This window comes from Ambystoma mexicanum, chromosome 6p, assembly GCF_040938575.1.
Source record: "Ambystoma mexicanum isolate Mex_15411 chromosome 6p, UKY_AmexF1_1, whole genome shotgun sequence".
In the NCBI taxonomy this organism is placed as follows: Eukaryota; Metazoa; Chordata; class Amphibia; order Caudata; family Ambystomatidae; genus Ambystoma; species Ambystoma mexicanum.
Genome location: NC_090935.1, coordinates 1,353,246,809 through 1,353,262,345, shown reverse-complemented (window position 1 = coordinate 1,353,262,345; position 15,537 = coordinate 1,353,246,809). Strand labels below are relative to the sequence as shown.

At 43.0% G+C, this 15,537-nt stretch overlaps 1 protein-coding gene across 1 annotated transcript in view; it reads left to right on the top strand.

The window, feature by feature from the left end:
• The window catches only part of SNAPC3 (small nuclear RNA activating complex polypeptide 3), a 382,446-nt gene that overhangs the window by 163,987 nt on the left and 202,922 nt on the right, over positions 1 to 15,537 (top strand). Inside the window, exon 3 of the mRNA XM_069626051.1 lies at positions 11,473 to 11,557. Within this exon, the coding sequence (XP_069482152.1) occupies positions 11,473 to 11,557 (85 nt within the window). The remainder of the gene's footprint in view (positions 1 to 11,472; positions 11,558 to 15,537) is intronic.

Below are 15,537 nucleotides of genomic sequence, written 5' to 3'. Positions count from 1 at the left end.
TATCAATTTCTTTGCTAGAACCAATTATAAACTCAATATGCATGCAGGCTTTTCGCTAGGCTGCAAAGGGGTTATGATAATGTTCAGTAAACGGATGCAGTTAAGGTGCCCTCTGTAGTACCGGACACAGGGTGTAGGTACATTCTGGTGAAAGGTGCCCTGGGGGAGGTGACGCTGGGCTTGCTCTGTGTATATGCCCCACCGCCCTTACAAATGTCATTGCTATGTGAGCTTCAGCAGCTCTTTATACATCACCAGGTAGATCACTGGGTGGTGGGGAGGGCGACTTTAATGATGTCATGAACAAGGTGGGGGAGTGGACCAAACTAAGCTCAATGACTTTGCGAAGGCCAATGGACTGGTAGATGTGTGACGTATGCTACACCCCCGGGAGGTGGGCTACTCGTTTAACTCTGCGGTGGATCTCATCCTGCAGGCTAGACTACTTCTTTGAGATGGGCCCAGATGCCTGTGGAGTGCATGAGGCACAGATCCTGCCAAGGGGCATCTCGAATCACTCTCCAGTGTTGATGGTCCTGGAAAAGGGTAAGAGAAATTATGACTTCTATTGCAAATTAAACACTCATTATCTGGGGTTCCCTGAAGTAAATGATCAGTTTATATATTTTGAGGTGAATACCTCGCTAGTGGACAGTGCCATAACCCTATGGGAAGTATACAAGGCAGTACTGAGACGGGAGACAATTTCGACTTTGTCAGCCCTGGAGAAGAATAAACTTGCACAATTAGTGACCATTGAAATAGAATTGCTGCAGCTGGAACAAAAATATATAGCGGACGGTTCCATGCGGAATCAACGGTCACTGCTACAGGTAAGGATTTTCTATCGCACCCTGGCCACACACACAGAAAAGCAGGCCCATATAGCCTCGACAGCGATGGTATATTAAGTTTGGGATAAGCCAGGGAAGTAACTGGCCTGGTTGGAAAAACAAGACCAGCCCTCCGACCATGTACACAGTGTGGTTACGGAAGAGGGAATTGAAACGAAGGTCACAGATCAGTATTTGCGAGTTACTACAGGAAGCTGTATGGGGTCCACAAAGGGCACCCTGAAGGAGCCTATGAGGATCTGTTGGAGGAGATCCCACTGTGCACTTGACAACACACCAGGTTGAAACTTTGGAGGCAGCTATTTCCCGAGAAGAAATAATGGTGGCGATTGTGCCAGAGCACACCGGCTTCCCAGCGGAGTTGTGGAAACGACTGAAGGAGGAATTCACAGACCCCATGCTGTCAATGTTTCAAAAGTGCAGGTATCTCTGACGGCTACCCCTGTACCTCCAGTGATAGTTATTCCAAAGAAGGACAAGTCCCCAAACGAGTACGCGTCATACCGCCCTATTTCGCTCCTTAACATGGAGGCTAAGGTTCTGGCCAAGGTGTTGGTTGCAAGGCTGGAGGACGTCCTACCAACCCTGATCCAACCCTGATCCACCCGAATCAAAATAAAATTGTGCTCCATAGGGCGACTCATATGAACATCCAAAGGCTTCATACTCTGGACAGTGCAGGGGTCATTTGGGGCCCACTTGCCATAGCAGCAGTTGAATTTGAAAAAAAAGTTAATTCTGTGTATTGGGAATTTGTCTGGGCGGTGATGAGAAAGATGGGGTTCTGTTTACAGTTTCTACAGTGGGTTACACTGCTGTACGCAAACCCTGAAGTGAGGATCTGGGTCAATGCAAAACGGTCAAAACCCTTTGCGTTAATGAGGGGAATGAGGTAGGGCTGTCCCTGTGGTTCAGGGAGGACCCCCTCATGGAGGAATTTTTGTGACCATCGGGGCTGGGGAAACAGATGTCGACGACCTGTTGCTATATGTAGGGGACCCTACTTGATCAATGGCCAGATTTGGAGACATTTTGCAGATCTATGGAAGGTACCGCGGCTGGCGGGTTGACTGGAATAGGTCAATTTGGTTTCTGGTCCAGGGTCTTTTTTCAAGCTATTCCTGATCACTGTCCGTTTTGAGTAAGGATAGTCTTTTAGATAATTAGCAGTGCATATTTGCAGAGTGCCGACGGAATCCCTGGAGTACAACCTGACGGCCATAATGAGCTGCCTTATTGTGGACGCTAACTTCTGGTGGAAGATGCCAATTTCACTGATGGGGAGGGCGGTGATGCTTAAGATGTCACTATGTATATATATGCTCCAGAACCCCCAAAGTAAGGTCCCAGAGAGGACGTTTCAGCAGATAGAAGGCGCCTTACGGAAATTACTATGGAGCCCGAACGCGGAGACAAGGGCAACACGTCTGGCTACACTGTTTCTGCTGCTGTGCTGGGAGTTCTATGAAGTTTACAGTGCATGTGAAAGCGGAAGAGCGGTGCTCTGCTTTCTTTGAATGGTAGTCTGAGACTCTGACGGAGCCTTCAGGATTGCAGGATTGTGCCTTCTTTATAACGGAGAAAGAGCGAACTGCAAACAGCGTTAATAACGTTTAACCCTTAAGCTTACCCTTTTTGCTTCAAGGTGACTGGAGCTGCTGGCCACGCCCACTAGGAAACCAGCTGTCTTAAGGAAGGTCACGTGACCCTTGCGGCGCTAAGCCCGAACGCGGCGACAAGGGCAACGCGTCTGGCTACACTGTTTCTGCTGCTGTGCTGGGAGGGTGTGGAGGTGGGGGCACCCCTGCGAAATCACTCGACCTAAAGCACTGGAGCAGCAGAGACTGAGGGGCGGAATGCCTTGCCATAAAGTCTCCAAAAAGGCACAGTAAGGTTTGTTTTCATTTCCTTATACAGACTTTAATGTGATCGGGAAACGCAAGAGACTGTTGGAGCTTGCTCCTTTGATCTCGTGGTCCCTGGGCTGTCTGGCCAGGATATATGCGGCTAGAATAGTTTTTACTGTAGACAAGTTAAAATTGAAACTCTTTGAAACGCCACGATCATCAGGCGTGAGATTTTTGAACACCATCTATTTGAACGCCTGATCGAGGACTGTGGGTCTAAGACCTTTTACTTGGTTGGATCCGGTGAGGGCTATCTTCATGTACAACTTGCGGAGTGGCCCGATGGTGGATAAATTAATGCTATTGGATCCACAAACGAATTCAACTCCAGTGGACCGACGAACTCTGTCAGCAAAACCCCCATCTATCTATTATAACCCGGAGAGGGGCAGGTTTCTATCACCAAACAGCACGTTCCCAGAGAATCGTGAAGTTCTGACAACTTCTGGTCTAAGTTTAATCAAGACAGTGAAAGAAAAGGATTTAATCGAAGCCTTGCCCCTAAACACTATTGATGAAACCACTCTAATGTCCAACTTAAATTATACGGTTATGGCTGCTAAAATGAAAAACACCATTGAGGACCATTTTCCAAGACCCATTGAGGCTGTAACAAAAGGCTCCATATCTATGGTAACCGAACAAAAATTCCAATGCCAAGAATCCTTAAACAATTCCATCAACCTAATTGACCAGAGCTCACACTCCTCGATTGCTCCTATAGGTCTACAAAATCTGGATCTTTCTATGGAGCAGAACCCAGCACTGGAAGTCTGGCCAGTTGCTCAGGAAAATGGCTCTTTGCGGAACGGTGAGCCAAATATAGCAGCAGCGAGGGGGGAAGACCTGCCCCCCCCCCTCCCACTATTGCAGCTCTAAACTTTGTACTGAGCTCTCTGATGAAGGTTTTTGAAAACATCAAATCAAAAGTGGAAATGCACTCTGGAATTTTGATGGAACTAACAAAGGATATGGAGTCAGTGAATTCAAATATGGTGGCCTTAAAATCATCCATAAATGAGGAGAGAATTGCTGCAACAAATTTATGCAAATCCTTTCAGGAAGCTCAATTAAGTAAAATGGAATCTATATATTCACAAGGTGCTGAGCTAAAATAGGATTTAGCTTTCCTGAAAGAAAGCAAATCTGTCGCTCCAAAAAGCTTGGAGGAAGATCAGGTGACAGCTGACTGGGAAGATACGACACTATCTGCCTCTACCATGGAAGAATGTATGCGCCTTGCTCAACTAGCAGAGGACGAAGCCGCCCCAAATGAGATCAAAGATAAGTTACAACAACCTCACTTGCCTGAAGAACAGATGGGCAAACAAGAATCTCCGGAGAAAGCAACAAATAATTTGAATAGGAAAACAAACAAAAAAAGAAAAAGGAAAGCTCAAGAAACAAAAATGGAACAAAGGGAAATCAAGATGAAAGAAAAGAAAAATGAGGTTGAACCCCATAAACAAAATACAAAGCAGTCTGTTAAAAATCTGAAAAAATTGTCCTTGCTGGGTGGAGAGAAGAAGAATTTGAAAGGCCCAAGGCCGGGCTCGAATATGTTTATGTTTATTCATTTATATTGCGCGCCAGACCCGAAGGTATGAGGGCGCACGAGCAGCAAGGTAATTCTCAGGTTGGTTACAGTGCTGTACAGTAATTAGTGTGTACATAGGTTGATACAGTTGCAATGGATGCAGTAATATACAGTTTACAGGTATGCATGATTACATGATTAGGAAAGGCGAGGTCCGTTATTGGTCATTATTCTTTAACCACTGAATGTAGCTACGCCTAAAGTGGGGATAGGTTTGAGGTGTCCTAAGGGAGGGTGGTAAAGAGTTCCAGAGAATATAAATCGGAAATTGAAAGCGACGGAGCCGGAATCAACTATGAATTTGGACAAGGCCCCTCCTGTGATTATTAAAGCGACAGTGAGCAGTCAGACAGATTTTCTAGCTCCCCCAAAACAAAAACTGAATGCTATTATGCCTGCTTTGAAAATTGGTCCTATCTTTTTAAAGCATACAAAGGACAATCTCTTACAAAGTGCAAATAAACAAATCATGGTAATTAACAGCTCAACCATGAATAAGAAGGTTTTGTATAAAGGACGAGAAATGGAGGAAGAGAAGAGGGTACCTGGAAGATATGTATGCTAAATCACAGCTGGAGAAGGTGGATCAAAGGACTCCTAATCCAGTGCCTAAAATTACCTTTAACATGCATTCTAAAATCCGTCTTGGTCATATAGGTAAAATTGGAGTGACCAACTGCTCGTCTCACAGGATTTTCTTATCGAAGTCCCAAGGAAACAAATCGAGGAGCCCAATCAATCGACCGGTTATCTTGGAAGAGATGAAATCGATGAATTTATTAAAATTCCTCACCTCGAGCGATATTGATCGAGTAAGCTTTCCAGATTACCCGAACACTGCCTCACCTGAAATTCTAATGAAATCAAGAATAGCTTCGGAGTCCATGCTGGAGTCAAAGGAGGAATGGCTAAAAAGAGGCTATATTGTATCTAGAAATAATCCTAACATTGCTGTAAATGCCTCTTCTGAGAAGGATCTTGCAAAGATGGGGGGATCTGGAAATATATGGGAAATTGTCCCTGAAATCATAGCGCAAGTTTTCCAAAAAATGGGCCTGCCTGAACAGAGGCTGTAGCCAAACAGGAACTTAGATGTCTATCGTGGAATTCCAGAGGTTATAACTCCTTCAAGGGAGAGAACCAGAGAGACTTTATTTTTCAGAACTTTGGTTTGATTTCCCTTCAAGAAACCTGGTTAGTTGAAGCTGTGGGCATCGAGGGTTTCTATGTCTTCAACAACTCGCTGAATACAGAGGGGTGGGTCGTCCGAGTGGAGGTCTCATGTTAGCGTGCAAAAAAGAGGTTTTTTTGGAAGGTACTTTGTTATCAAACACATTCCAAGGACTCTTGGTGGACAGAGTTCTGATTAAAGATAATCTGATTTCTGCTCACTGGGTTATAATTACAGTGTATTGGAATCCGGCGGTGGCTGCACTTGGACTTTTTCTGCAGCATCTGTCCGATCTATTGGTTAAAGTTCTAACATAATTTCCTTTGGATGAACTGATAATATTGGGCGATTTCAACTCACAGTGTGTTAGTACAGAAGTAATATAATTTCTATCTAAAAAGAAATCATCGAATGGGTATGCGTGGGAGGAGTTTATGCTGGAATGGAACTTAACCATGTTAAATTAAAATCTGAAGGGGGATATCCCATGTGCACCTTCTTGGGAGAGAGGTGATTCCTTCTCAACTATTGACTACATTTTCGTCTCGGTAATATGTTCAAGAAATGTGTAACTCTGAAACTGACCCATACTTCGCACAGTGATCATGCAATGTTAGATTTTGTCATAAGAATTGTTCCTACATTGCTAGACCTGTACTATCCACACCCCCCCGGAGGTGAATGCTGCGGGTAATAGAGTTGTAAAATTTGAAAAGGGGGGCCAAATACTGAATTAAAAAATGCTTACGAAAAATGTAAAGAGAAAGTGACAGTGCGTTCAAAGCTCCAGTTCAATCTGAGAAAAAATAGTCTCCGATTGAACTCTGACAAAACGGGGACTGGAGCTTTGAAAGCACTGTCACTTTATTAGAACAACGTACTGTCCTGAAGAGGGCTTTCAACAACAACAGCGGAACACCAGGGAAGGTGTTCACGAAACTCTGTTTAGCCGAAACATATGTAGACATCCTATAGACATCTTGAATAACGTTGTCTCTTTACAAAAACATCTGTTCAAATTACTGTTTGTACATTGATAGTCTGCTCCTCTGCCAAAATAGATTCTGGCACCAATATCTTACTTTTATGTTGAAATATGATTGTCACTTACTAACCTCAGCCATAACCGGCACAAATTTGTAAGCATTTTTGAATTTGTTTTCTCAAATTATTTGTCAAAAAATGTTCCTATAAATTTAAACGGTGGTGATGCCTTGTGGAAAGCATACACCACACTATGTATTGAATTTAATTGTTGATTAAAATGTGTTTTTATATTTACTTCTCTGGCATGACACATTTTTGTCTATACATATGATATGTGGGTAAATGAATTTATCCTTCTGTTTAGTTTCCATCTGACCACCTTATAAGGTAGACTAAAAGAGAGGTAATTGAGCATTCTCTTCACTGCTAACATCCCTAAGGAACAGACAGGCTTTCGGAGAGGTTTTATCAACCACTCTGAACATATTAATCCTCACCTGTATTACATCTTCATCTTCTGTCAAAGCAGGCCTTCTGCTTTTTGCTGCCTGGGTGGATCTCTCCCGGGCATTTGATACTATAAATAGAAAAAGGCTGTGGCTCAAATTAAAAAACTGGGGACTACCAGACGGCCTCCTAAATATTCTGATACATCTTCATCAAGACTCGGCTCTTAGAGTGAGACTTACAAGATCTGGGCTACTATCTACTAGCATCAAAACAGAGAGAGGGGTTCGTGAGGGGTGTCTTTTGGCTCCCTTTCTGTTTATTAGGTTCATGGCGGATATTTCTCAATGGTTGTTGGAGAAAGGGTTGGTGGCTCCAAGGATTGCCGGGGTTAAAACATCTTGGCTTGCCTATGCAGACAATATTGTGGTAATGAATCATACCCAAGTCGGACTGCAGCAGTTATTGATAGCTCTGTCTGACTATGCAAGCCTTAATGACTTGACTATAAATCCAGCAAAGTCAATGATTGTAATCTTTAAACACCCTCACAAAATAACAAAACCATATGTATAGCATTAGAATAATGTAGTGGTACCGACAGACAAAGAGGTTTCCCATTTGGGGTGTCAGATTGCTTCTTACCCATCCATGTCGCACCTTCTGACAACAATTGAACCCAACAAAGAAAATTGGGAGCGCAAATGAAGAGTGCTCAGTAAGTAATGTACATTTTCCCTTATACCATTGATAACATTTTACGGGTCGAAGGTCCTTCCATCGTTAAGCTATGGGCTGGAGTGCTACCCATATTCTTTTGAAGTTAATTGGGACAACATAGAGGGCCAGCTGTGGAAAAAGGTTTTAGCATTGCCAAACTGTATACCAATTCCATGTCTACGATATGACCTGGGCCTTGGCTCACTGTTATCTATAATGGAATGGAAATGGTTAAGTCTGTATAGAGTAATCCTGTGTCCTCAGAAAACATCTCTTTATGTGGAAGCAGCAGATCAGCTGAAAAAGAATGTCAACCTCTTCCTAAATAGACTGACTTACATTTGTAAAACCATACTGGAAGCAGCAGATACGACCACGGAAATTATAATCCAGAACCCTTTATTGGTAAAGAAATATGTAAGGCGAATGGATTGGATTAGAACCATCTCCAAGATGAGAGAGGCTAAACTGTCGGCCTCTTGGATGGAAATTGATAAACCTATCGGATTCCTCCCGGCATATCTTAAAAAATCGTCTAATCAGAGAATAATATCAGATTTCTTAAGATTCAGGCTAAATTTGGTTCTCACTTTGGAGCTGCAGAATATTGGAGACCCTATAGCCTACCCCTGTAACACTTGTGATATGTGTGAAGAAGGTATATAGCAAACTACGGTCCATCTGCTGTCAGATTGTAAGGGTACGTGGCCTTTGAGACTTGAAAGATTTCAGATTTGTCGATACTCAGAAAACTTTGAACTCTTCTATGTTCTGGGAAAGATTGTCGCAAGCCCAAGAAACCTTTCTTACATATGAAGTAGCTCGTTTTCTAACTCACTTGAATTTAATAGTAAATGTGACCAATGGTTCTGTACAAGCTTGAGGATTACTAACCGATTGTTTATTTGGACAAATGTGTTTATTTTTCTTTTTTACTAGAATGCTCTGTCTGTATATATGTGAAGTTATTTTAACGCGATACTGTTGGGTTTTATTTGTCTTGTAATAATGTTTATGTATTCCTTTTGTTTGTGTAAACATCACATTAAAAAAAAAAAAAAGTACTACAGAGAGTAACTCCCCCAAGAATCGCTTTCAAACACCTACACGGTTCGGTATGGGAAGGGGGATAGGGCTCCCAAATCTTTGGAACTATTACTGGACTTTCCAACTGGCAGTTGCAAATGGATGGTTGAAAGGGGACACGACCAGCCCACATATCAGGGTGAAATTAGACAGACTAGGCCAGGGAGACCCATTGCAGCTCTGGTATATGGGATAACTCAGACGACACAGCCACCTCGCATCTCACAGCAGGCGGTGCAAGCTTTCAGGAAAGCTACGAAGGTGGTCAGATGGAAAGAGTTGAGCCTTTGACGAACCTTTGACATAGATGGGACCCTGATGTAGGCCCCATAGAGGAAGAAGAGTCACAGTAGGCCCTGCTGGCCTGAGGGAGATGGCTTTCCCGGTTTGCTACCATATAATACAACTTAAGCTCCTGTATCAGGTATATTTTACAAGGGAACTACTTTTCAAATGGGGCCGTATACCAGACCGGCACTGCCTGAGATGCTTTACAGAGATGGGAACATTCTACTATGCGATCTGGGGGTAACATATGATTCAAGGGTGTTGCAAAAGTTTTCGGCTGTGGTTTCCCACCCAATAACAGCGGGCCCCTAATTGCTTCTGTAAAGGAATCTGGAGGAAAATCGAGCTCTCCTGTTATGGAAAATTATTTGTGGACCACGCCTTGATAGTGGCCAAGCGGATGATAGCCATGTTATGGGAGGCGCAGGAAACTCCCAAAGTGTCCCGCTTCGTATTAAACATGAATAATTGCATGGCACTGGAGGAGTGGATCTACAAATCCTGAGGCTGTATACATTTGGAAATATTTGGTCAGCATGGTGAAATGCAAAGTAAATCACATGGGGGGAGGTGACCATCCATAGGGCATGCTGAAGGCGCTGGGAGGATCCAATGGCGGTGGAGCAAGGGGAGCAGGGGCTTTGCTGGCAAATAGGTATACCAAGGCATATACCATGGCTATTATTATACTTGTATTGACATATCCTCTGTGTAGTGATGATTATTTGTTGTCTGTTTGCTATTTGAAAATAAATAGAGAGTTTAATCCTCACTTTAGCCAAACCCAAATCCCCAATACTGAAGAAGGATACTTTACCTTTAAGGAAAACCTTTTCAGTGTGGCTGGTGAAGGTACACCGCACAGACACCATTGTTACCAGCATGCCCAGCACTCTAAAGGAAGTCCAAAGAACCGGCAACTAACACTGCCGGTCTGCAGATACAGTGCTTCAACTTCATTTATACCCGGAAACTGCACCTTGCTCCAGGGAGGAAAAGTATAATGCTCCCCACCCGTAAATGCAGTCTTCACAATAAAGCATAGAAAGATTACAGATCGTGTTTTCAGCTCATTAGTCCGATGCTGGAAACACCATAGCTCTCAGCTCATTGCAGTCATCCTCAGGGAGGATTATAGGGAAACATCTGGAATCCAGGATCCACAGGCCAGATATAGGATTGGTACTGCCCCCTGAACAAAGAATTAGCCTCAGATAAACAAACCAATCCCAGTCTTTGCCTGAACTGAAGAAAAATGATATTTCAAAAACCTCAACACACTAGTGTCTAAACCTCAACCCAATAGTGTCTGCTCCTTCATCTGAAGCCAGAAACCTTGGAGTCATCTTCGACTCCTCTCTCTCCTTCCGACCTCACACCCAGGACATTGCCAAGAAGTCCCACTTTCTAATATTCCTTCTTAAAGGAATTCTCCCTTTCCTCACTTTCAACTAGAAGCTCAATGTTACCCGAGCCCTGGTTCTCTCTAGGCTTGACTATTGCAATAGCCTCCTCCTGAATCTACATTCTTCCATTATGCGACCCCCCCTCCAGCTAAGCCAGAATAGGGCAGCAAGACTTATCCTTGGCTTTAAGCCCAGGAACCGCATCTCTCCTGCCCAGGCTATACGGATTAAATTCAAGTCCCTCTGCATCATCCACAAGGCTGTCTGAGGCCGGAGACCACACTATCTGCAACTCTCTTACTAAATACTCTCCCTCTAGACCTCTATGTTCCTCTGGCACTAACTCTTTGTGTGTAAAGCTTTTCACTAAACAGAGGACAGGAGTCCGGTCTCTTTCCTTATCTGGATCCCTCCCATGGAACAGCCTTCCCCTTCCTCAAGACTTTCCTCTTTACCTCCTCTTTTACTTCTTCCCTCCCGTGCTAATCTCACAGTTGCTTTGATTTGTGTCCAGGGCCCTTATGCATCCTCAGGGCCCTTGACCCTCCACACCCAATTGCCCCAGCTTCTGTCTATCATTCAGCACTTTCCTCAGCATCCTCCAGCATCCGTCCTGGAGGCTCGCACTTTTCCACCGAAGGCGGCGCCAGGCCTATAGCACTTGCTATACCATCCACTCCATCTGTTGCTCACCCATGAGTACGAACACATCAGCACTCACCCCCAACCCCTATTCCCTGCTGCGCTTGCACATTTTGAATACTCACAAGGCATAGTAGGTTTGTCCTCTCCCACACTGTATTTATCGTTTCAATCCCATGTTCCCTCCCTGTTGGCCTGTGGGTGCTTTGAAACAGAACTGACTTACTGTATAAGCGCCTAACAAGCAAACAATGAATAAATAAATAAAATAAACATGCTGTGTGCTGTAAATTCTCCTGACTGTGATGTGCAATAGAACTAATAAGGAACGTGTTAGTAAAACTAATCTGGTTTCTTTACTTTATAGAATTAGAAAGAAAATGCAGGAGCGGCGAGATGAAACTATAATTGTTGATCGTATATGCAGACAAGAAAAATTTAACTATGCCTGGGTAAGCATCCTCTGTACTTACACCTCAATTATTGTTTTCCTCCACCTTCTGTTACTGAACTTTACTTCTGAGTGCAATGCATGAACGCAGATTTTCATACTAGATAGTATATAGAAGTACTGATTCTATTAGTCTTTTAGGGTGAATAATGCTTGCAATGTTTACTGATATTTCAACAGCAAAATGAAAACATTACAAATTGACTACATTTCCCATGTAAATCCTGGAAACGTTGTAGTTTAAATTTAGAGAAACCTTGTGATATCGCCAGTCCAATCCTCTTGTCTAGTTCATGATCTCACTTCATTCCCTTAGTTCTTATTTTTTCTATGGTGCAAATCTAAACCACTCAAAATCAGTATGAAACAATCCAAAGTAAAATCACATCATATGAGTTGGAGTTCTCAACTGACACTGGGGGAACCACAGATAATACAGAGACCAAAATATGGTTCAAAAGAGTTTATTTTTGCTCAAGGCAGACAGGTAACTGAGCAAAGGGGACCGCGAAGAAAGAAAACCATTGAAATCAATTACAGCTTACTTAATGACCATAGTCAATCAACCTAGATCTTTCTTCTCTATCGGCTGGTTGAGCCAAAGTTACACCCTCTGCAGTTGTATGTGCTCTTACACTTCTTTCTTGGCATTGGTAGTTGACTCTTTTATTGCACTGGTCGGAGTGTTGCGCACATTCACACAATATTTCAACATATCTATCGATCAAAAAATAAAAAGCTTTATTCGGATATAACAACCATCAAGGCACTTTTTACAAAATAAACATCAATCATCATTTTCTTTTTTAAAGTGCAATATTAAAACAGCTCTATTCATAAAAATGTTTGATAACATTTTTTAAATGGTTAGATATCACACTAAATTACTTTGTCAAATTCATTTAGGACTCCTGGGCCAGGCCCTGTGCAAATACTTAGCCACATTCTGAGTCACAAGTGAGTTGTTACTTATTGAGCAGAAATGAAATGCATCAGCTGCCCTATGAATGTTGTTCAATCTAAATATGGGTAGTAAATGCTGTGATCTTAGTACAGCATACTCGGGCCATAAAAATAGGAAATGACAAACCGTTTCCTCGGAAGCCCCACACATCAGACAAGCAGAAGAATGATGCAGTGACCAATTCACTTTATATGCAGCAGTCTTCAAAGTACTAGCTTTCAGATAAAAAAAGCGAGCATGCATAAAGGGGTTGGACCATATCGAGACATGGTTCAAAACCAAAGTTCTCCTTGCATCCAAGATATTGCTGGCCACACGATGGTTTGAGGCAGGATGTTACAGTAGACCTCCTGCATTCCTTTAGGCTTACTTCTTTGATCAAATCCGAGCTTCCCATGGGAATTACAAATGGCCAGTCCCACAAGTCAGACAGGCCAAATCGATGTAATCAGAACTTGACATGTCTAAGCTACGGGCTGAAGCCACTACGTTCCAGTGCTGTAAACTCAGTCAACATTAGTTTATAGTCTTTTAGAGCAGAAGAGGTCCAAACACGGATCCAGAAAAGCAAGGGCGTTAACAATATAGTTTCTTCAATGGGACAGATGTGCCATTCTAGATGTAAAATTGCATTGGGGCTCGTTTAGGCTGTATGAGCATGGATTTTAAAAACTTATTTTCTGAGACACCCAAAATGACTGAGTTGGTATACCCTCAGATTCCAGCCCCATCCAAAGCTGCTTGCAGCCTGTACAGATGTAGCGCTTGGGATAGTGCACCACCAGCATGCGATGAAAGGAACTTCCTTATCCCTCCTCAATATGTTTCCAACTTCAGATTTGCTTTCCCCACATTCTCTGTACAGAGGCCATTCTTGGCAAATCGGAGGCCCAGATAATCATAGGCCACCACTTGCTCCAACTTTGTTCCATTGACCTTTCGTTTTCCTTGAGGATCTGTACCTGAAAATCAATGTCTTCATTTTAGCTGTATTTATATCCATGCATAATTTCTTGCACATCTCTGCAAAAGTTCTCATTGCATGCTTAGCTCCCATAGGACTTGCTGCAAGCAGCACAGCGTCATCTGCAAAGAATATCGTTGGGTAACTTGTTTTGTGCATCGTAACTTTTAATCACCAACTCTTCTATTAAACCATTGATATAAAGACAGAAATGTGGTGGTGCCAGAATGCATCCCCTTCGCACTCCCCGCTTTACCACAAATGACTCGGTACACTCACCTTTCATACCCCAGCGAATTACAGCCTTAGTGTCCTTGTATTAGACTTGGATTAAACCAACTAACTCTGGAGGTGTTTTATATGCTGCTAAAACTGAGATTGAAAAATGAAAAAAAAAACATTCAAATTGGGGATAAAAATGAAATCTAATAGCTTCAGAATTACGCAACCTGACTGCTCCGCCGCTCCAAACTAGGATTTTCCATACGGAATTAACAAGCGAAGACCCGATTGGAACAGCTCAAGACTCCTGCACCCTAGTCACAGAGATTGCTTTGGAAAGAAATGTGTGGTGTGTGTAGGAAAACGAGACCGATGAGGAGGCTGAAAGGAACATATTAGTAGATCTATCTTGCTATTCTGTTGAGGAGGAGGGGTCCCTATGGAGAGCTCAATGCTTCGACAATGAGATGAATACACAGTGGATTGTAGCTCCTCGCATGATTCATCTTGCTTGAGAGGAGATCCCGTCTACCTCATCACAAGAACAGGCTTACGACCAGGCTCTGGATATGACCCTCCTTTTTTTTCAAACTCTATTAGAAAAACGATATGTGGCAGACTCCAAATATAAATCTGCCATGCAGGGCCCAAGGCTTCCTGATGGAATGGGACAAAGAGGCGTGATCCTATGGTTGATGAAGCAAGAACGATGACTCGTGATTGCCCCCTTCTATCTCGACCCTGGAACCCTCCGGCGATCGACCAGAACACTAATTCTAAAGCTAGAAAAGGCACTGAATTTGAAAGGGAGACCCGAGATTTTGCCAGTACTAAAAAGCAATATTTGGACTTACTCCTGGAGGATGATGTCATCCTAAACAGAGGAATATTTTACACCTGCTACATTGGGCCTCATTATCAGTATGCTGGGCTAGTAACAACGGTGCCGTAAAAAATGACTCCGGCGGCAGCCGTGCCGTTTTTACCGGCACGGCTACCACTGGAGTCACAATGAAGCCCATTGTGTCCCAATGCTCAGACTAATCCCCTCATATGACATCCAAATTGTTGAATTTGTTAGAGGTGAGAACTGACTGGGTGATATTGTACATAAAATCTACCCTGTTAAGGGCAAAATCTGTGCTACTTGCCTCTTGGATACGAGTTACAAATAACTAGTTCTCCAGTTGAAGTTCCAGCAACCTTATGGTTGCGTGAAATGTGCCGGAGAGACTCCCACATGTTAAATGGACAGACCAGGGAGATATTCCTGGGAGACTGACTTGGGTACATGGTTCAGCATATTAATCATTAGATTATGTCTTCGTCTCCCAAAACACCCTTTATCACATAGACTCCTTGGTCGTATCCTCCATGAGAACTAGTGATCACTCCTTGGTAGTATTATCATGGAGGTCCTGGAGTCAAAGATCTGAAGATACAAACTTGGGAGCTCCTATGATAAACCTAGGGGGAAATGGATTAATAATTGCCCCTTCAGAGGCGGGTATAATTGTATCTAAATATGTGGAAGCCTTCAACATGCAGCAATCGGGTTTAGACTACCCTCCTCCTTTTAGTTTTTTTTTGAGGTGGTGAAAAGAAGAGAACGAAACCCCCAATTTTACTCCAACTACCAATATAATAAAGCAGTGGTTGGACAGTGAAAGCTATTGAGAGTAGATTTAGAGAGATAAAGAAAACCGGGGATGCACTTTTCTGCTGCAAATTAAAAAAAGGAAGCAGAGATACAAAAATTGGCTGATATCCTTAAAATTGACCAGATACCAGGAAGAGGCTGAAATAATGGCTGAAATAATGCTAAGCGTGA